This window comes from Trachinotus anak, unplaced genomic scaffold, assembly GCF_046630095.1.
Source record: "Trachinotus anak isolate AG129_WGS33_773 ecotype Australia unplaced genomic scaffold, CSIRO_AGI_Tana_v1 ptg000018l, whole genome shotgun sequence".
In the NCBI taxonomy this organism is placed as follows: domain Eukaryota; kingdom Metazoa; phylum Chordata; class Actinopteri; order Carangiformes; family Carangidae; genus Trachinotus; species Trachinotus anak.
Window position 1 is genome coordinate 14,568,236 of NW_027273869.1, and position 22,687 is coordinate 14,590,922.

The 22,687-nt window shown below is 44.3% G+C and overlaps 2 protein-coding genes across 4 annotated transcripts in view; one reads left to right on the top strand and one right to left on the bottom strand.

Annotated features, from left to right (window-relative positions):
* Positions 1–1,304: 1,304 nt before the first annotated feature.
* Positions 1,305–22,687, bottom strand: part of bltp3b (bridge-like lipid transfer protein family member 3B) — a 32,496-nt gene continuing 11,113 nt past the window's right edge. The window contains exons 3-24 of one of the 3 annotated variants that reach the window (XM_071501886.1): positions 20,944–20,982; positions 18,984–19,075; positions 18,421–18,610; positions 18,170–18,310; positions 17,393–17,560; positions 16,489–16,669; positions 16,182–16,265; positions 15,726–15,887; positions 15,137–15,252; positions 14,892–15,033; positions 14,169–14,362; positions 13,333–14,079; positions 11,821–12,521; positions 10,537–10,620; positions 9,605–9,753; positions 9,220–9,377; positions 8,862–9,012; positions 7,315–7,356; positions 4,682–4,941; positions 4,172–4,280; positions 3,839–3,996; positions 1,305–3,297 (exon numbers count right to left, since the gene is read on the bottom strand). In XM_071501886.1, the coding sequence (XP_071357987.1) occupies positions 3,169–3,297; positions 3,839–3,996; positions 4,172–4,280; positions 4,682–4,941; positions 7,315–7,356; positions 8,862–9,012; positions 9,220–9,377; positions 9,605–9,753; positions 10,537–10,620; positions 11,821–12,521; positions 13,333–14,079; positions 14,169–14,362; positions 14,892–15,033; positions 15,137–15,252; positions 15,726–15,887; positions 16,182–16,265; positions 16,489–16,669; positions 17,393–17,560; positions 18,170–18,310; positions 18,421–18,610; positions 18,984–19,075; positions 20,944–20,982 (4,197 nt within the window). In that variant the 3' untranslated portion in view covers positions 1,305–3,168. The remainder of the gene's footprint in view (positions 3,298–3,838; positions 3,997–4,171; positions 4,281–4,681; positions 4,942–7,314; positions 7,357–8,861; positions 9,013–9,219; positions 9,378–9,604; positions 9,754–10,536; positions 10,621–11,820; positions 12,522–13,332; positions 14,080–14,168; positions 14,363–14,891; positions 15,034–15,136; positions 15,253–15,725; positions 15,888–16,181; positions 16,266–16,488; positions 16,670–17,392; positions 17,561–18,169; positions 18,311–18,420; positions 18,611–18,983; positions 19,076–20,943; positions 20,983–22,687) is intronic. The other 2 variants (XM_071501884.1, XM_071501885.1) reach the window with 2 other exon arrangements.
* Positions 19,405–21,639, top strand: LOC139635008 (cerebellin-1-like). Its single transcript, XM_071501887.1, has one exon. It carries the CDS (start codon positions 19,978–19,980, stop codon positions 20,710–20,712), a length of 735 nt encoding a protein of 244 aa, XP_071357988.1. The 5' UTR covers positions 19,405–19,977; the 3' UTR covers positions 20,713–21,639.

Consider the following 22,687-nt stretch of genomic DNA (forward strand, 5'->3'; position numbering starts at 1 on the left):
AAATCCTCATATTTAAAAAGCGGGAAGCAACAAATGTTTGGCAATTTTCCATGATAAATCAATTAATGACAAATAAGTGAAAATCATTTATTGTTAATTGATCATCAGAACTGGTTCAGGACTGTCATGGTGTTCTCGGTGGAAGCAGCAGAATGGGCAGCCGCAGCCCTGCTCTCTGCGCCGAGCCAACACACAACCTTTCATCACATTTCCCACAATTCAACTGTACATGGTGCTGGCATACTCTCCTGCTTATCCCCTCCACTGCCCTACACACACACACACACACACACACACAGCAATATATAAGTGAATGTGTACATGCTTTGCTTACATAAACAACCCTGCACTGTGACACAGCCATCATCACAGAAACATTAAGCTTTAGTATGTAAACAGACTTGTATTAACAGCAGCAGAGCAGGACATTTCTCTCTCTCTCACACACACACACACACACATTCGAACACTGAATGCCCTCCTATGACTCACTGCACTACTCCAGCCGTAAAATGTCATGACCATTTATGTGCACAAAGTCCAAACTCTCTCCTGCAGTGGTTGAGCGGAGCCCATTCGAGCTCACAAAGAGGCTGCACTCACGTTCAAAGGGTCTTTAATCTGCACTGAAAATGCAGGAGAAACTTTAACATAGTTTCTTATTCATTAGGAAAAGCTGCACAAAAGACAAGACACGTGGAACTTGTGGGAACTTTAACTCTGCATTTTTAGCAGATTCGTAGCAGAATCCTGACTTATATATCTTTAACAGTTCATTTTCAAGAGATATAAATATACTAAGGTGGTGACAGAAGCACTATTTTCACCCTTGTGGTTAAAGGGAGTAGATGTCAGTCACTTTAACTGCACATGAAAATCTCAGTGTTTACCCAAAGTCTTGTCACTAGGGACAGAAAAATAAGCAGCGTGCCTGTTTATTCTTGACTGGCTCTCCAACTTTACCTTATGTTTCCATCAGTTGTCTACACCATATCTTTTTTTCTTCTATCAGCTGTCTACACAATGTTTTGTAGTGGTGTCTACTCACGTAAGCCTCAAAGATCTACTTGCTGCCATGGACCAACTTTGTCTTTACAACCAAAAACTTCTCCGCTGCAGCTGTAGCACGAAGCTACAAACCAATTAACCAATTAACCAATCAGGATACACCTACAAACCAACTAACCAATCAGAATATGCTGTACCTGTATGATGTACCTGCACTTTGATACCATGTATTCCAGCACTATACACAACATGTTATATTTAATAAAGAGGAAAAAAAACACCAAAATCTTATAAAGTTGAAACTTTTAAATTGGATACTCTTTTATTTTCATCAGTATTTCAGCAGCTTTGACAGACAAAATACAACTTATTACTTCTTGTGTCTTTTTCTTCCTCCACAGGTTTTCAGAGGGGAGGAGGGCTGTGATGAATGGAGGAAAAACAAAGGTGAAAAAAACCAAAAAAAAAAAACAAGGACAACAAACATTTTCCCTCTCCACCAAACAAAAGTCTTCACATACAATCGTGTTCAAATCCTCCCTCTAACATTTCAAGTCTTAATACCACGTCTGTGCAGAGAACTAGTTGTGTTTCATGTCATTTACAGGAACTTGTTAAACGTAGAACCTGAAAGGAACTGGGCAGGGCCTAAAGCTCAGGTTATGAGTGGCATATGTGGACTGATGGATGTACTGGGTCCATTGTTACTGTCCGGTGTGAGAGCAGAGAGCTCAGACTGTCCTTTGATAGTCTGTTGTGCTGTGCCGAAGCGTGTGCCGTTATAAAAAAAAAAAAACCTCTCATATTTAACATTTACTCAGGGATTCTCCCCCTGAAGTCGACACACAGGCGTGAAGCATGAACAGTAGCAGATATGGTCAACGCTCGGCTGTGGAAAAAAATTACACATGAAATATCAGAAATTTACATGAAGACACACGCGCACACACACACGTGTAGTGAGGCAGCTTCAATGTGCCTTTATTTCCTCCTCCTCTGTTTGTTTTTTTTTTTTTAAAGGGAGGATGTGAGTTACTTGCTCTCTCCACTCATCAGCTCAACTCTTATTCTCTCACAGTCCTGCTTGTTGTATTTACAGTGCCTCCATTTTTAAAAGTGCTGCACATGTTAGGTAGATATTTACACATAGAAAAATAGGAAGGTGAGGGTGGGGGGGTGGGGGGATACAGACTAGTGTGGGGCATTTTGCTGACAAAGCCATGGAACTGATGGATAGAAATTCATCCCCTTCTTGTAATGAAATGCTTGTTCTGACTGACACACACACACACACACACACACACACACACACACACACACACACACACACACACACACACACACACACACACAGAGTCAACTGAAACACTGCATAACCATTCAAAGTTCTGTAGAAAATAGTTATGTGTTCACATTCTTATACAATATACACTGTACACGCTCTGAGGACGAGTGAGAGCATGATTCATCTCGCCCCCTCCGAATATGAAAGCAATAATTACAAGTTTAATTTCAATGCAGTGCAAAATAAGTTTTTTTTTTTTTGAGACATTCTTCTGAAGAGACGACATTCAGTTTTCCTTCATACCCACAGATCCGAATGAAGCTCATCTAACATTAACTGTGGTGTTTCGCTTTAACTTACACAACAGAAGTGTGGGAGGGGTTTTCTGTAGGCACAGCCACCGATATGGATCCTCATCCTCTGTCTTTCTTTCTTTCACACACATACACGCAAACAAACAAACAAACAAACACACACACACACACGGTGCCGCGAAATGTGATTTCACCCTTTTCAACTCCCTCCACATGTATCAAGCCTCCACAGTCTAAAGTGGAGAACGTAAAACAGACAAGAAGCGTGTAAAATCGTGTGTTTTTGAGTCCTCGCAGACTCTGCATTGCTTTATGAAGGAATTATTTTGAAGTCTGAAGTCACGTGGTGGCTCAGTCAACAAATAAGCGCGTAAAGGGAGCCACAGTAATAAGAAATCCCTCTTTTCCTTTACTTGTTGATGTTGCCTTGAATTATTTTAAATGACCCTCGCTCGCTGCTGCCCGTCAGTGTCAGTCCTTATCGCTGCAGACCAGCAGGGAGGGTGTGGGGAGGGGGGTGGGGGCTGATAGACTGGCCGGGGTGTGAGGAGAGAGCCGGGCCTAGCTGGTGTTGACTTTGAGGCTCTTCATGCGGTGAAGCAGCGAGTCCTTCTCCATCTGAGCCTCGGCCAGCGCCATCTTGGCTCGGGACAGCTCCACCTTCAAACACTCGTTCTCCTCCATCAGCATCTGGAAACAATGAAGAAGGGCCACAGCGAGGAGTCAGGGTGTGTCATGTGAATAGTTTCAGAAGGCCCTGACAATGGTGTGCTTTGATAGAGGCGTCAGATTAGAATAGAAAACACTCCTGTGAGCTGCTGTATTATTATCTGACTGTAGGTCTTCAACAGCATTATTTAACAGTTCACCGTCAGCTTTCCATCTGAAAAATCCAATACTTGTATTTTGCATAAATTGATGAATATCACTCCCACTGTAAGTGAAAAGAAAGCCAAACAAAAAAGTGGAATAGCTTGGCAAAACCAAAATTTGGCACTGCCACCTTTTTCTATCAGCCTCCGGAATGATCACCCGTACAAAAAAAGGCTTTTCTGTTGTTTTTGTGGGAGGAAAAGAAAAGAAAAGAAAAGCCAGAGTGAAGATTTGTGCGGCCACATGCATTAAACTAAAATCTTCACCTTGAAGATTTTCTGAAGCTGTAGTGGGTGACATTTTGTGCCTTTTGCTCCCATAAACCCATAGAGTGTGTCTTCGTTGTGAGGCATCTCACCTTTTCCCTGGTGGATGGAGGAGGGCTGGTGGGCGGGGCTTGGGTCTGCGTAGCCTTCGGTACACCGCAGACTCTGCCCACAGCCTCAGGGACCGCACTCAGGGAGCTGTCAATCGACGCGCCCTCATTCCTGGGTTTGGCCTCCGCCACTCCGTCCACTGAGGGGAGGAAGAGACGACAGAAGGGAATTTGGAGGTGTGGATGTACCGAGCGTGGACTTAAAAGCACATGTTAAAAGGACACGTTATGTAACTGCTGTGAATCAGTGCCGAAGTGGAGGTGGAAATATTTGGCAGATAAGAATGTGTGTTTGTGTGTATATGTATTTGTCACCTCCTATAGAGAAAGACCCGTCGTCTCCTCTGTGTATGACGAGACTGTCCACGTGTAAGGTGATCGGCGAGGGCTCGGAGTCGGAGGGATTGTCTCGGGGGCCGTCGTCCTGAGAGACATGAAGCACGTGCTGAGTGCAGGGTTTTAAGTTTTGATGTGTGTGAAGAGAGAGAAATTATCCACATCCAGGTTTCCACATCAGTTCCACAGCAAATCTACTCACCCATGAAGGGACCCAGGAGAGAGGGCACAGAGGCCTTTTCTATGTCATTAAACATTCAGTTTAAATCCAAATTCCAATTAGGCCATGGCTCAAAATATTTAACTTGGTTATAGAAGCTGCTGCGCTGTGTGGCAGTGAGTTATGGAGTCTATTACTGCAACATGACTGGAAAGAAATAGGACAAATATCCTGCAGGCAGTGTTCTGCAACACCAGCCTCCGGATTAAAGAGAAACAGGAAGCTGGGATGACAGAGCCGTACGCGACTGGAGCTTCGTGCGTCCTCACCTTCAAGTTGACGTGTGTGTTCCTGACGCTGATCTCCATGGGCAGCACCTGTGGCGCGGAGTCGTCCTCCAGAAAGTGGGCCAGGTTCCGCAGCGTGGACATTAGGAAGCTTGCTTGATATCCGTGGAGACGCAGCTGCAGGAAGCCGTTGCGTTCGGCCAGTGGGGAGTGAGCGGCGGCGCAGGGCCCGCTCTCCAGGCGAGCCCGCACCTCCGGACTGTGGAAGCCCTTGAGGGAAGTGGAGCCGGTGTCACCGCCAGCTGTGAAGGAAGATACACAGGCTGCTGTTAGCATTAGTTTTAGCTTCAGCGTCATGTCTGTGGAGTTAATGTGGAGATGATTCAGCTGAAGGACATTTACACCTGACGTTAAAATACACCCAGTGTGAAATCATTTTACAATTTGTACATTTTACATAATGTGAATCTGACACTAAACGTCTCCACATCCTCCCTTTTTTCATTTCAAATCTGTAACTGTATAAAAGACACTGATCTGATCCTAATGCTAAGTGTTCAGTTATGTATCGGTAAATCAGAGAGGCCACGTTACAGAGGCTGAAGTCCCTTGAACTGCCGCTCCACTGACTTTAAAGAAGACTTGTAACTGCCCAGAGAGATGCCTTAAAAGATGTCAAAATACAAACACCTCGTAGGTCATCATCAGGACATGCTTAGTGAATTTACCGCTTGATTTCATGTACATTTGCTCACTCTTAAGAAAAAAACAGGGTGCATGTTAAGGCCAGGTTTAAAGAAGGTTGAAGTAAGAGGTGGGATGAAGAAGAGGAACATCAGAAAAGAGAGTGGGACACAGAAGTTGAAAACCCAAGAAAAAGCAAAGTGAGCTGGAAGGAAGGAGGCTGAGATTTTGTACAATCCCACGGGTTCTTCGCTGCAGTGATGTTTAATTATTTCTGAGAACTAGGGATTAGAGGGTTTGGTGGAAACCCCCACCTAAGAATTGAGGATTCAATGTGAAGATTTAACCACTGAATAATTTTTTTTTCTTCCTTCCTTTTATGAATTAGACACTCCACAAAAATAAGCTCTGAATTGTGAAAGGCAGTTCAGTGTTTCACCCCTGAATGACCTGAATTAAGCTCTCAGTGCCACAGAATGCGGTGATGGGATTCCGGTTTATTAAGAAAAGTGGCAGAAGTGGTGACAAAGTGAGGAGAGAGAGAGAGAGAGAGAGAGAGAAGGAATACAAAGATGAAGTGATGAAAGTCGAGACAGAGAGATGATAAACCCAAAAGGAAGGTCATTAAAACCCCCCTTTCACACAATCTTTACCACTTTATACACAAATAGTAATTGAGCTGGCAAGCACACAGCTACAGGCACGAGTTTTTAACAGATGAGAGACAACGTGAGTTGCGATAAAAACAACCAGCAAGGCATGAAAATGGCCACTTAAAGAAAAAACCCTTTTAATATGACGGCGAGAAGTGCGTCACGTTTCTTTAATATGTTCTCTGAAGGAAAGTCAGGAGAGGGTTAATAACATAGAGCAAAAACATTCATGACATACACATACACACACACCATCCTGTCAGCTGTTCTCAGATAATATGACATATTCTCTCTCAATCCTGGGCAGCTGGGGTTGAGGCAAATGGAGAGAGACAGAGAGAGAGAGAGAGAGAGAGGAAAAAAAACAAGAGATGGGAGTGGGTGAGGTGAGAGAAAGAGAGGAAGGGAGCCAGCAGCCGAGGACTGAGTGACTGTGATAAGACAGGGTGGAGAGGGAAAAGATGGCCTAGAGAGGGAGCGAGATGAAGGGAAGGAAAGGTGCAGAGGGAAGGGGGTTAAATGACAGAGGATTAGTAGGAAGATGGAGTAGGAGCTGGAGGAAAGGTGGAGGAAAAGAGAAAGAAGAAAGGGGGAAAGGAGGAGGAGGAGGAGGAATTGCTCTTGTGAGATAGGAGGAGGAGGAGGAGGTGGAGGTGGAGGAGGAGCGGTCGTGAGGGGTAAAGCTGGCGTTTCTCTCATTGCCTGAATCACTGGACTGAAACTGCAAAGTCTGCTGCAGTGGAGAGATGAGGAAGGTGGGGAGGAAGAGGGGGAGACAGAGGGAGGGCAAATTAGGCCGAGAGGAGAATAGGAAGATTAGGGGTTAAAATAGTCTGCACAACACACACACACACACACACACACACACACACACACACACACACACACACACACACACAATTAAAGGTTGTGGGCCTAATGTTGCAAATAATGGGACCACTTACTCTATTACTGTCAAATTTACCCTCTCTTAAGTGCTACACACGCACAGAGAGACAGAGATCTCAGTGTCACACAAACACCCGCTGCTGTTAAAGATGGGACGAACACACACGCGTCATGCAATCACTTGCATTGCAACACACTGAATCTATGTGCATCTGCAGTGCATGCTGTCGAGCAAAGGTCCTGAGTCTGGAAATGAGATTTGACAGAGGACAAACTGGAAGAAAACACACACACACACACACACACACACACACACACACACACACACAAGCCTTTCATACACACAGACACACAGACACACACACGCACACACACAAAAGGTGGAAACAGACACGCTGAGCCAAGCATGCATGTGAAGTTACAGATGGTGAATTAACACACAGCAGTTACCTTGGCTGCTTTGAGCAGGTATTGGTACTGAACACACCATACCTGTGGGGAGTCATGGCAGGGTAAATAAAAAGGAGGAGGGGGTGGCTGTGTTAGTGTGTCTGTGTGTGTGTGTGTGTGTACTTAAGGAATAATAGTTAACATATTCCAGGAAATTAGGGGATTCAGACTAGGGATGCAACAAACAATCGCTTTCATTATCTCGATGGACGGATTAATCCTTTGGTCTGTGAAACATCAGAAAACAGTGAAATGTCTTGTTCTGCCCAACGAACAGTCCAAACCCCAAAATATTCTACTTACTACAATGCAAGACCAAGAAAAACACTTCAGCCCTTAATTTGAGAACATGAAACCAAATCGTTTGCATTTTGCATGAGAAACACTTGGATGGTTTTAACAGCTGGAAATTAATCAACTAACAATTGCAGCTCTGATTCAGACCAAATGTATTTTTCCTCTCAGTGTGTTACTGTTGTGGGTTCACAGGGATATCCTCTTATTGCTGGCTGTCTGTCTGTCTTGTATTAAAATGTGAACAAGCAGAATACAGTGACAGGAGGGGTCAGATATGGAGCATCCTGGTGGTTCAAAGGACCTCTCCTCTTCCTCACTATCACGTCCTTCCTCTCTCTGTCCTCGTGTTTCCTCTCACTCTCTACTGTCAAAAAACACATCAACTAAAAATAAACTTAAAAAAAAAGAAAAGAAAAGAAGTTGGTTATGTAGCTGGATTTATTTTAAATCCACAAGCACTCACAGTGCACTCACCCCCTGCTGGTCTTTCTTGTTTGGTAGCTTAAATCTTCACCAATGTCCCTTCACTTTCATCTTTGCCATTAGTTCGACCCTCAGAAACTTCTACACAGGCCTCTTTTGGCTGGTTTGTTTTATATACAACAAGCTAGTGATTTCAAATATGAGCAGCTTCTTCCTAACTCCAGTATTTTGTGTGTTTATGATTAGAAAAAACGTATTTGAAATTATCAGCGGTTTAGTAACAATTGTGAAAACCAGCATTTCAGGACATTCCCATTATAAATACTGCAGACAAATAAGACCATGTTGTTGTTTCTGCAACTTTTCCAAAAACTATTTAACTTCAACTTCAGCCTCCACCCATCATCTTCACTTCTTTGGTGGAAGATGCTGATTGTTCTTTGTGTTGTGGATGAAATTAAATTGGAACAGACTTTTCCAGCAGTTTTTCTCTCATTCCAACGTCTATCAATGCAAAAAACTCTCTATTTGCAGCAACGGTTTTCTATTTTTGGTTTTGTGAGTTTACAATAATTATAGTACCTTTTCAAATCAGTGAGGTAATGATTGTTTGATACTACAATGCTACACACAGCACACAATATAAAAACGCTCATTAAAAATGTGAATCATTTCAGCCATGGAAAAAAAAAACAAACAAAATAAAAAAAAAACAGTCAACCGTGTCTTACAGATTTTATAACTGTGCTGCATGTGAGAGGCAAAATAAAAAGCTCCATGTTTCATGCTCGGTCACAGAGAACGTGTGCATGCAGACCACTTCTTACCCAGGCTGCGGTTGCTGAGGTACTGTCTGAGGCTGACGTTGCCCAGCTGGCTGGGTGTGACCTGGCCCACCTCCAGAGCCACGGCCGTGCTCTCGCCCACCACCTCCATGCCCACACACACCGACTGCACCTTCAGCACCAGCACCGACACCTGGTGAGACACACACACACAAAAACAATCAGGAAAATTATAGTCAACATAATCAGCAATTTGCTCATTCTCTGTACTGTTTGTCACACAAGTACAGCTGTTCATTAGATTATCATCACAGATGACAGTGGATCCACAGCGATGTAAATATGCATGAATGATTTTTTTGTGCTTTGTGCAGACTTTTTCAAGGTCGCCATATCTTACCATGTCTTTGGTGGGTTCGTCGATGCTCTGGGATGTCGCGCTGACAGTGTCAGGGGACACGCCTCCCTCCTGCTCCTGACCAATCACGGCCTCGGTGGCACTCTCTGTGGCGCTCTGTTCACTGATGGCATCCTTGAAGCCCGAGATGGACACGTCATCTATGCATGAAGACATTAAAAATATGACTCACAAACAACATATACACATTTAATATTGCCTTTTATACACTGTCTTGCTTTAGTAATGCATGCTGGGACACTACTAGCACAATGCTGCCACCTCCTGGTCAAAACAGCCGCCTGCAAGTACAGTAATACACTTTGAGACACTTAGTCTTATATAAAGATTATTTCCGTGTGAGTGTGTACGCGTGTGTTTGCTCCACCTCTCTCCAGCAGGCTGTACGTGTCTCCATCCTCCATCAGGTAGCTGTCAATGGAGATGTTGTCCAGGGACTGCAGGGACGGACTCTTCTTCATGTTCTTATAGGACACTGAGAAACTGGACTGGGAGCGATCCCGCATCAAACGACCACTACAACACACACACACACACACACACACACACACACACACACAAGCATGGAGTCAGAAGAGGAATGTGTGTGAGCTAGAGGAAGTAGCATAAGTGTGAATAAGTTCTGTGTCATTTTAACTCTTACATATCTGCCTGAGACACAATGCCCATGCATGCTATTGATTTTAAAAGACTGATTGAAACAGACACTGATTCAATTACAGAGACTAGAAAATAAAAAGACAAAAACAGGCCTGCTACTTTTATTCCACCACATCTGACAGGAGTTTTGTTCTTATGCTGACACTGAGCCGAGACCACAACGCTCTCAGAGAGCTGACTGAGCTTACTCAACAAGTCATGAATTAAATATCGCTTCATTCCTTTGTGCGGTGTTGTTTAAGGTCATGTAAGAACCAAGTGTGCTATCCTCCCAAGCGGCAGACACGATCTAAAGAAAAATCACGACGGACAAAAATCAAAGTGGCTCCCGAAAGACTGAGAACACAAGGCTGAAAAAAGAGCTGTCGACGTACAAAGAGCTTCCGGTTTCATCTTCCTTCACCGCGAGTCTTCAGGTAGACACCAAACACAGAATTATACCACTCATTTAATACATACAGACACATACCAGTGTGTCATGCACACATGCAAATGCATGCCCACAGGGGATTCACAGACACATTTGCACTGATTTGTATTCATCCAGGGATCACAAGAACAAGGACACACACACATACAGAACATATGCACCTGTACACACAGTCATTAGCACAGCTAGTCACAGATCCAGTGCCTTACATGTTGGACATGGAATAAAGGGAGGTGGATCTGCTGGAGTTTGAGGAGCTGAGGAGATCAGAAACCACAGACAAACTTCCTTTCCTTGGTAGAGAGAAAACACACACACACACAACTCGCATGGATCAAAGCAACGGTCAAGAGGCAGAAAAGGAGGTGAGTGAGTTAAGAGATGACATAATACACAGTGCTGACAGACAGTGGATGAGAAAATACATACAGAAAGACATGGCAGCTTGAGAGCAGCCAACATTCACGATGTCAGACGCACATGATGTGAGAAGACTGAACAGTGACACTGACAAACATGAGGGGGCTCAACACACAGCGCTTGTGTTCAGGAACAAAAACGGGATCATGAGATACTGATCATCACAGTGAGGCTGAAGGCAGATACTGAAAATATTAAAAAATGACGCAATCACATGGATGATGTGATATTTTGAGGGTGCCAAGAAATTATTATTTCAATTATCTGTTAATTTTTTTTTTTAAGAAACTGATAAATCATTGAGACTAAAAAACATCTGAAATAGTAAAAAATAAATGCCAGGTGGGGGTGAAAAAAAATCAGTTGATTAAATAATTTATCAATCAACAGAAAATTAAACAGCAACAATCTTTAATAGTCTCAGTCCTTCATTAGAGTAAAAACACCATGTAATAATTGCAGATTCCAGCTTCCTAAATAAATGTATTGCTTTATCACTGTACATTTACTTTCTATTTTGGACTGTTTACATTTTTTTTTAAAGACATTACATTTGGCTCTTACAACTTGTGTTGAGCATTTTTCAATATTTTTTTGACTTTTTATAGACAGAACAATTAATCGATTTATCCCAAAAAAACTGAGTTTGATCAATAATCACATTATAGCCCTGATGCCAAACTACATTCATGTTCTCTCCAACACAGATTAAAATGGGTTAAGTCTGAAGGTGTATATAAAAATATATTTGCATTAGTGAAGCTGAATACAGCAAATACTCAGCATTTTGCCTTGATAAATGGTTTATTGATCATCTATGTTTTTTGAAATTAATTTTCTCCAAGCAACTAATTCATTTGTTATTTAAAGTATGAAATAAATCAGCCTGACAAATGATCATTAAACCTTTAAACATAAAGATGACACTATTTTGATTCGGCGACCGATGTAAAATTTGTTTATGCTGCTTGATTCGGTGTAACAGTAATGGTGACACCAATCCAGAGCAGGACTTTACTCGGCGGTGAGGACAATGTAGTGTAAACTCACGACAGCTGTGTGACAAACTATACCTGGATATTGACTGAGGCATCTTTGCAGCTGCAGCCTTGTCTTTGTCGCTCCAGTCTTTGCTGCTGAGTGGGTCAGACAGAGCGTCACCTGTCTGGGTTTTAGAGTCCGGTCCAGTTCCCAGCCCGTCACCCACAGCCAACCCATCCAACGCCGCCTCGCCCCCTTCATCTGAACTCCACCTCCCAGGGTTCTTAGCTGAAGTCCTCTCCTCCAGCGAGCCTCTGTGATTTGAGTCAGGACGAGTAGTCGAGGTGGAAGTGGGGACGAGGGGGGCGGGACCCTGCGTGGCTCCGCTCTCTGAGCCTTCACCACATAACAGCTGGTCTACTGTGCATGACCCTTTGGCTGCGCCTCCTTCAGACCCCAACCCTTCATTCCCCTTCTCCCCTTTCTCCGCCCCCTCTCCTGCATCGTTCCCGGGCTCCAGAGTTCCTCGGCTCTCTGAGGGCGAGAGCTCAGACACCAGGGGAGATCCTGAACCTTCAGGCCGGGGTACGGGCTTCAGGAGCAGCGCCACTTCAGCACTTTTCAGCAGCAGGCCCAGGCAAACGGTGAAGGGCTGGTGGTCTGCAGGACACTGGGAAGGATCCTTGCGTTCCTTTTTGGAGCCCATCTCCTCCAGGTCCTGCTGCAGTGTCTGCTGCAGGGCTTTGATGCTGCGCTGAAGATGCATCAGAAACACATACTGCCGGTGGCTCACCTGCGCACACACACACACACACACAAACATAAACACAAACACACACATCAAAGTGACTTTCTAATGACATAATGGGCAATCTGTGGTGAATCAAGCTTCTGAATTAATGGAAAAAGGCAAGAATAAACTGCAGCACTCCTGCTCTTGACTAATCATTATGTGCACAGCTGTGGTTCCAGTGATCCCAGTATTACATCCATTTAGATTCAGCTTTCAACATTTGACGCAAAAAGTTGGTAAAACTCAAAGATTCAGTTTAATTCTGCGATCAGGAAGCAGGTGCTTAAGTTTTACATACTGGAGGTCTGACTACTGAACATGATTTTTGTACCAGAAAAAAAAAAAAAAAAAAAAGCAGCAACAGTTTGTTGGTGCTGAGCTGCAGAAACACAGTCCACCTGTGATCATTGTGTTTCTTCCACCACAAACGATCTTTGGCTGAGTGCAAATACCAGAGAGCACATTAACTACACAATAGATACTTTATATAATCATTTTGGCCTTTGAGAAAGTTAATAACAGCTAATAATGTTTACAGCTGCTGGCATTGGCATTTGACCCTGGGACAGTGCTGGCTAGAAGCGAGAAGCCTGCTGCCTGAATGTTTTGCACATTGCTCTTCACTAATAAAAAATAAAAACAGCAAGAAAGGAGACATTCAGATGCATCATTTGTTGTTCACATTTGAAAAAAAATCCCTTATTTTGTGTTTTGAAGCAGTAACCGAGAACTTCATGTACGTGTCAAGTCCAAGTTTCTCTTTATTTATTCTGCCTTGTCTGAAAAAGAAAAATAAGAATGAAAAACATACCTGAGCACTTAAATGCTTCTGCACGTGCACCAGCACGTGTACATCTGCATTATTACTTGATGATGACGAAGTAGAGGAGGAAGGCAGACTGTCCAATGAGAGGGGTTTATGGAGTCCGTTACTAGGTGGCGGTGCAGCATCATTGCTGTGAGATGACGCTTGTGCACCATCAGTACTGTAATACTCCTTTAGCAAGCGTTTCCTCTGCAGCCGTGCAACAGCCTCGACTGATGTGCTTCTGGACAGGCCGGATCCAGCAGCACCTCTGAGCTTCTCCTGGTGCTGGACGACCTTCGCTGGCTGACACGCCCACACAGTGAGAGGGAAGGAGTCCACAAAGGGCTGCGGCCGCCCTTTGCCTCCACGGGTGCCTTCGTAGTCCACCCAGAACTGGGCGAAGTGCAGCGCCCAGAAGTCAGTGGCTGCCGGCATCTTGAGGGCGTTGGTGCCCATCGTCGGCACCACCAGGCCCCGGTAGATGTCGTGGAGCCTGGTGTCTTGTTCATGAGCGTGCCGCTGGAAGACGGGATGGAGGAGGGGTAAGGAGGAGGAGCAGCGAGGAAATGAGGAGAAAGATGAAGAGAAGAAGGGCTCCTCTTCGAAGGCCTGCAGCAGGGCCTCGAGGTGCGAGCGGGTGCAGTTGGCAGGGTGCCGGGTGTTCGTGGCCACCATTTCTGAAGTCTGTACTGAGATGGAGCGAGGCAGATCAGGAGGGCAGGGGGCCTCCCGATCCGTGGGGATCACCAGCTGACGGAGAGAAGTAACCAAGAAATAGGAATAAATACAATCCACACTTTAAACCTGAAGAAAAGTCACACGTCTGAGATCCTCTTTACCTTGAGCATGAGGCCGTCAACCTTGATGTCAACATGCTCGTCGGGTTTCTGGGAGTCGTTGAGCTTGTAGATCTCCATGAACTGCTCCAGACTCTGCCTGAGGTCCAGGGCGAAAAGGTTGATCCACACCAGGCTGCGAGGATCCAGGACCAGCTGCAGGGCGTTCAGCTGGGCGTACAGGTTGGGACACGGGACTGGAGGGGCAGGAAGAAAGGGAAGAGATATGGCATTACTCATTCTTTAGGCCAACAAACGGGGGACGAATACGACATTAAATAAATCACAGAGAGGAAGGACAGAGAAGAATAATGCTTTCCCGGGACTGTTGTATACATTTTAAATTTGCAAAAAAAATTGCTGTCTTGACAGATTCATCAGTCAGACAACAAAGCCTCTAAATGTTCATATAATGTTTCCTAATGGAGGAAATCTGCAGGATATCCATAATATGAATTAATTGGGTGATCCCTCATTCGGAGCACTGGGTGTAATTCAGAAAATCAATGTCCTCTCAGCCACACAGCTCTCATTGACTTCCCCACAGCTGAGTGAATGTGTTGAATGGATCCAAAAGGGGTGTGAGGAAAAGATTTCGCTGCCAAAACAGTGGGCAGTAAAGAAAAACAGCTTCTCGCACAGCTTATGACCTACTAATAAAGATTGATGTTTCTAAAATGAGATACTGGTTTCTTGTTTGTGAGTGTTAAAACGCAGAAGTCATACTGGGGTAGTCTTTTCCATCAGGGAAGTAGTACTCTGTGAACTCCACATGGATGGCTGGCATCTCTGGGGGAAGGTACAAGGACTTCTTATTACAGGAGATCATGGTTTTGGGGCTGGAGCGACGCTGGTCTGCTGTTGACACCTGCAACACACAAAGAAAGACACAAACATTCACTCAAAGTTAGTAGGCGACGCACTAGTCTCAGAGATTGTACATGTGTCAGATAATGTACATCTGTAGTGACCTGGTAGATGCTGAAGTCAGCCATCCTGAGAACAAAGGAGCTGGACATGAGCTGGGTCTTGGGGGTCTGCGGGGGAGGTGGACTGAAGGAACTGCTGGAGGAGGTGTTTATCTTCCCTGAAGAGATAGAAAGCAATGGAAGGGTAGAGAGAGACAGAGAAAGGTGAAAAAATGAAAAAAGAACAACAAAGAAGGAGACAAACAGAGTGACCATTCAGTTCTCCAACGGGAAACCTCTGTGCCTTGATAAAGGTGTGTATCACCGCACCCAGCTGTGCGCACACACACCGCGGTACCTGGCTCTAGGCACCAGCAGCACTGGGCTGGAGGCTGCGTGTGTGGGCTCCACTCTAGGAGTCCTCCATCTGCCTCCCTAAGCCCTACTCCTCCTCCTCCTGTTCTCTCCTGACTTCCTAGAGGCCCATACACATCGTCCCTAAGGGACACTGGAGGACACAAAACCCACAGGGATGACGTAAATGCTGGTGCAGAGCTGCACTTGCACCAGGAGATACAACAAAAATGCACACCCAGAACAAGTTCATATACACCTAATCATGTTTATTGTATGTCCAGGTGTGTTTGCTTACCATGCTGCGGGGAGCCATGTGTGGGGGCCGGGCCTTGCTGGTCTCGAACTGCAGTCTTTAACATCTCCACGTTGGACTTGAACTCATCAAGAAGGTTCCGCGCCCAACCCTCCCTGGTCTTAGTGGCTTCGCTGTAGTGCATCCAGTGGGCACAACTTTCACCTGGGGACATTGGAGAGTGGGAAGTTAGTGGGAGTGATGAGATAGAAGTCAAGAACAACCACAGATACAGTCGGACACAAAGGTTGAAAATAAGACCATGCTCATGTGGTAGCAATAATCTTAATTTCCTTGAAATCTGCATAGTGGAAGTTATGAGAAGTCATCCTAGCTGCTCTTCTGAAACTGTTGGATGTGACACAGTGGCAGTAAAAAGAGATGCAACAAGGATTGGATGGTGGATAGTCGTAAATAGGTTGCAGCAGTGAGGTGGTATTGGCCCTGACTGACTCATACCTGCTCTGTGGAAGGGGTAGTAATCCAACGTGATGGAGCTGAAGGAAAGCTGCATGGCTCCACCTGTTATCCTCTTGTTGATCACTGCTCAGTGGAAGGAAAGACAGAAAAGAGAGTCAAGTTGAACCGAGGTCTGAACTTCAGCAGGTGTGTGTTTGTGAAGAATCAACAAAGATTTTATGTGTCACATTGTGGAAAAATATCAAGGATGTTACAAGTTCTGCCCATCTGAGACTATTCTGTCCGACAGTGTGTATATGTCATATTATGTAGCATGTGAACAAATGTACACTGCAGTATAAAACACCTTTGTCCTTAGCGTGGATGTCGTCACAGATGTGCAGGTCGAGATGCGTGATCTGCAGGTGGTGGGATGTCTCGCATACGTCGTAGGCGCTGAACAGCTTGGCCATCGTTGCATTCTGGTCTGCGGCTGTGGACGCCTGCTGGGTACGCACCTGCTGAGCTGAGGGCGGCACTGATGACTCCTGGTGAACACAGATGCACAGACATGACAACGTGCGGGGACTGTTTTGCTTGGAATGTTAATACTTTAATATTGACGCTCACGACGGTGGTCTTTGTGTTTTTCATGTTGCTGAGTTTGGTTTTGTAATATTATTAATGGCGATGGGTTGTTGTTATGTTTTGCTAACAGCTTGTCAAAGAAGCTGTCGGGTACAAACAAATAGCTGACTTGTGCAATACTCAATCCATCCAGCAGGGGGCACGTCAGACCAAATTACACAAAACTCACTGAGGGCTGCACAGCAAGTCAGCTGGGATGTGGATGTGTGAATTTGTGTAGGCGATGAATGTATGTATGTGTGCGTTTCAATGGCAAGGAAATAGGTCACAGACTGAAAGGCAGTGACAGCAACAGTGAGAGACAAAGACTGTGTAGGCAGATAGACGCCATATGGCATCAGGGGAGTGACACAGAGAGGGGCAGGCATGATTTCCGTGGACACAAGGACAAACTATCAGACCATGACACGGCTCATCCACACAGGACGTGAACAGAGGGACAGAAGGGGCAATGGGAAAAATGGGGAAAGGGGGAGGGACAAAGAAAGAGGGAAGGTAATCCACGTTTATGCAGAGTGAGAAAGAAGTCAAGAAAATGTCAAATTTGTGTGCAGAAGAAGTCAGTGTGTGTGTGTGTGTGTGTGTGTGTGTGTGTGTGTGTGTGTGTGTGTGTGTGTGTGTACCTGGTCCTCTGTGGCCATGCTCTTCCTCTGCTGGGCAGACTTCTCCATGGCCTCGCTCAGGGACTTGGCATACTGCACCATGGCTTTGAGCTGGGAGTCGGTCAGCACCCACAGCAGATCATCCAGGATCAGAATCAGCTTGGAGGCCACCACGTTACAATCCTTAATCTGTGTCAGGCAGAACCGTTGCTATAGGTGGTTGTATTATGCAGGTGGAGGTAGCTTGAGAGCTCCCATTAATTTCATGTGACACTTGTGGGGGAATTCTCTTATTGTGTGAGGTCTTTTTTATAACCAGTAGGGACAAAATACATTTATTGGAACTGTACTGAACTCTCTAAAAAATAAAAAACAACACCTTTAATGTCTTTTTCAGATAAAACACAAACAGAATATCCCTAAACTGTAATTGCAACGACAGCATTTTTGGGAGGGGATTTATTTTTGTCCAACAATAAATGCTTTATTCAGCAGTTCTTTTTTTAAAGCCTGAAGACACAAATGGGTCTAATTACTGTCACAGACCAGCATTCTGTGCACTTGATACTGCATTATATTAAATATTCAACACAAACATTAGTAGTTTAAATAGTACTTAAAATAAACACTCGCTGTATGATGAATGGCTGCTGCTGTGAGGCCAAACACAGGAATCATTGTTCACAGCAGACGAGAGGATGTTGCTTAGAGCAGTTTGGGTTTCCAAGTCTGATCCATCAGATTTCATAAAGTCTGAAATGTCTGAATGTGTTCAAAGGATCTGTGTTTGTTTCTGACCCGTCTCTTGAGAGTGACTCGTATCTTGGACTGGTTGGTGATGAGGCGGATGGGGGCGCTCAACATCTCGTGCTCGGCACTCTGGATAGCATCAGCCTCAATACGGATCATCTGCCAGCTTATCTCCTTAAATGTCAGGATCTGGACCAAACAGGGAGGACAGTGAGTTAGAAAAGTAGGAAACATATAAAGCTAAATTTGACCATTTAGACAATCTAGTAGTCTTTACTCATATATAAAAACATACTGACCTCTCCCCTCTGAGGGTCCTGGATGCGGGTGAATCGCAGGTCACTGATGCTCCAGCTGGTGTTGACACTGTAGACCTGCAGCTGGGAGAGCTCAAAGGAGGCGTTGAAGGCCTTGGCACTGATCCTGATCACTATGGAGTTGATGGATAGGGAAATCCCCTCAACCACCTTTTCGGCAAAGCCATATTCACTGTATGAGACATGGGCGGAGAGAGAGTAAGGTAAACAAGTTGATAAGCGCTTAGCAACAGGTGGGTGCAATACATTAATGGTAGTCTGTGTTGTGAGTCAGGATCAGGATATCACATGGCATATCTACTTAATGAACACCACCTGCTTTTATTTTCTTTACATGTCATTTTGCCGCCTGAATATATCTTGCTAATGTAGCTGATTTAGTATTTAATACACTACCCATATTATAACTTACAATAATGCAGTTCAAGTGTGACTTAATAAACCACAATCCACTTCACTGTCACTGATTATGAAATTAGAACTGGTCCATGTGTTTAACAGACAATGGAGTTATAAGAAGTACGAAAAACAATCACAGCACTCACCTTTGTCCTGATGCTGTTGCTATGGGAGAAGGGCCATTGGGGGGACGGGGCTCATCACAGGTACTCATCTCCATCACCACTTTATCCAGGGTCTGAAACAGCAAGCAAGTCATTGTTATAGCTTAAGATACGGACCAATATCTTTGTTCGCAGGTGTTTTGTCAGGCTGCTGAGGCCATTTCCAACGACTGATGTTCTACTGTTATAGCTTAATGTTGTTTATTTTGCACCTCGTTCTAGTGCTTTTCTCTTTGTAACACAAGTGTTGATTAACCAATTACAATGCCAGACCGGAAAAAAAAGAGCAATTTTGTGAGCTTGACATTCGCAGTGTAGTTCAATTGGTCAACATAAATGGAAAAGGAGCTGTTGTAGCTCTTGTGGCCCTTTGTCACTGTGACAGAGGGAAATGGATGGAGGATGGAGGAGTGGACGCTGCCTACATATTGCTCACTCACACACACACACACGATAGCACATCTACCAATTAAAAAAAAGCCTTGAAAGTGAACTCCATGAATTATGCCATTACTATTCTCCAATTAATAAAAGTCTTGACACAATGAGTCTTTTATCACTGTACGTACCACCTTCATGCAGGAGCCTCTCCTAAAGAATAAGGCTGTGTTATCATATGCGCTCTCCCTTTTCATTCTGTTGTATAATATTTTCAAAGCCTTGCTATTGTTGGGCTGAGGTTGAGGTTTGATACTATTGTATTGAACAGTATAGTGACTAATAGCAGATTCAACAAAGTGCTATTGTGCTACCTTTTTATAAAATACTCTTGTATAATATAGTCCTGATAATCATAATAAATGTTTGATAAATAGCAGTTTGATAATTTTCTGTTCTCCTGATATTTTGTTGTGATGTCTTAAATAATACATCAATCAAAACAGCGAGCCAAAACGTTGCACAACACCAGGTACTGAAGTATATAAGGACTGAGGCTTGTGGACCACACACACATTTTGTGGAGACGAGTGTGAAAATGGTGCGTTTGTTCCTTCTGCTGCTGTTGGTTTCCAGCAGCCTGTGTGCTGGGAATTACAGCTACCTGGGGACTGGGACCAGCCTGGCGGTCTGTCAACCTGACACCTGCGCCCTGCTCAGCGAGGTGGCTGCCATGAGGGAGAAGCTGGCAGCCATGACGCAGACACAAAGCACGCTTGAGCAAAACCTCAGCGTGATGATGCAGAAAATGGCCACTGTCGAAGCTGCCTTGCAGTCCTACAAAAGCCAGGCAGAGGAGCTCAGGAGGGTAAACCAGGCTCAGGACAAGCAGCTGAAAGCGCTTGCAGACATCTCATCCGTAGGTGCATCAAAGATGGCTTTCACCGCTGCTTTAGGAAGCTCAGTGGGTCCGTTTGAACAGGACATGCCGCTGAAATACCAAAGAATCCTCTCCAACATCGGCAGCGGCTACAATCCCGCCACTGGCATCTTCACTGCCATGACCCGGGGGTTGTACTACTTCACCTACACCATGTACAACAACAACTCCGGACAGCCCAACTCGGTGATGTCGCTGATGATGAACAGTCAGAGGGTGGTGTCTACCTGGGACACCGCGGGTGACGACAGCCAAGACAGCGCAACCAACGCGGCTGTGGTGCAGCTGGAGGCTGGAGACAGTGTGTTTGTGAAGCTGTACGCAAACCGGGTGCTCTACGACGACGGCTATTACTACAACACCTTCAGTGGCTTCCTGCTCTTCACTTTGTGATAAACTGCATCCTTTAGCATGTGATGGATGATAAGTAAATAATGCAGGAGTGTAGGTGGAAAATTTGTCCTGCTATACTTTGAAACACAAATCAGGACGACTTTCTGTAAATTTTTATACCCATTTGTAAACAGAATTCTTGAATATTCAGTAACTTACATGACAATTACCATAGAAAGAAAAACTTAACAATGACCTGTTTGAATTATGTGAGCGACAGGTGAAACTTACCAGAGAGATTGGGTGAGTCTTCAACTTCGTCCATGGTATCTGTGAATGAAAAGAGAAGAGTGGCTCAGCTTTTCAGCCTCACAGTATCACGATCCCTACAGCGAGCTTTCGGCCATTTGGTCCTCCCAAAATGTTAAAGTAAATTACCACTCAATGGGACACACAAATCAAATTAAATGCAACTGAATGGCACAAAATTAAATCAAGTCAAAACAGCAGGAAAGGTAGCTCGGCTCAGAGACGAAGGAAGAAAAAGAGAAATCAATGAGTCTAGACTGACAGGCAGCTCCTTTCATTCAGCTCCAGAGCTCCATTAATCCTCAACATGCAGCCTCTTGATTCAAGTCTGTGTCCAATTATATAGCAAAAGAGATTAAATGCTCATGTTCACTTTATTTTTATTTTTTTTTCTCTCCACGGAGCGACTGGTGCTTTGAGACGTCACAAATCAAAAAGTGAGGAAGCACTTCAGATTTGCATCTCTAATTGCATTAACTGCGTTTCATTTATTTGCCTCTGTTGTAGAAATACTATGAGATGCCAGCAGGGGTTGTTAGCTCACATATCACTTTGATTCCTCACAGGCAGAAACATTTACTGCAGTTTGCATCACTGTATGCATTTATGAGCGTGTGTGCTGCTTAAGAGTTGATTTTGCAAACTTTAATTAATAAATCTTTTTTTTTTCCCCTGTTATAATTTGTGTGTGGCTGTCATTTTAAAATGAAGAGGTGCGAGTCTTGATTTTGAGCTCCTCTGTAACAGGAAGAAACAAAGATCAGACGGTGAGGAAGTGAGATACACATCTCTGTTCTCTTTTTGACCAGTTTGACAGTAAACTCTGAAACAAACACTAAACTGGAGAGAGGCGGTGCCACAGGTTTCAATTCACCAGCTCCACTGTGCACTGAGAAATCTGATGCTCCATGCACACACACTCACTGTAGATGATGTGGGTATTATAGCTGCAATAGTGTATTAGTATTACATACACTGTCAGTGACACAGCAAATAAGTACAGAAAGACAGGAGATATGGCAAATATCAAGATGGTAAAAAAGGCTGTAGCTTTTTTTTTATTATTGATCTAATAATAATAATAATAATAATAATAATAACCTCATGAAGGGAGACAGATGTGTAGAAAACAGGTTGAGAAATTAGGTTAAGAGCCGAGGAATGAACACAGTGAGGAAAGAGAGAAAGGAATGAGTTGAAGGAGGAAACAAGGAGGTGGAGAGTGGACCTTGGTCTGAATAAAAGTCCAGTCATGGTGGAAATGTCGCAGCCCCATTCACTGTTTCCAGGGTGTGTCTGCTCTTACACATGGCACTTGGATGAGGACCATGACCACATTAGTGCATCGGCCAGCTCCAGCAGGGAGTGTGTGTGTGGTGCAAAGACTCACTGGGTGTTGGAGGGGTACAACATGATTGTTTACAAGTGTCTTTATTTGCTCCCCCAAACAGAGAACAATGATCATTTTCTAGGTTTCATTTGCTTTAGGCCGGTAATAAAGCCGTATAAATCTGTTTAGTATGCAATTTTCAATGTGAGCGAGCAGCACACACGTTATCTCTGTATTTTGGTTTTACTAGTAGCAATAAGGAAAGTTACAGAGTCTGATTTGGTGAGATTACACCTTCAAACAATAAAGCTTTAAAGCTAAAATTCTGCATTTTGGGATGTATGCTTATTTGTCTTCAGCAGGAGAGTAGATAAGAAGATTAATACCATTCTAATA

What these genes read in the sequence shown, in the direction of transcription:
- LOC139635008 (XM_071501887.1), top strand. Translation starts at nt 19,978, where the DNA reads ATGGTGCGTTTGTTCCTTCTGCTGCTGTTGGTTTCCAGCAGCCTGTGT.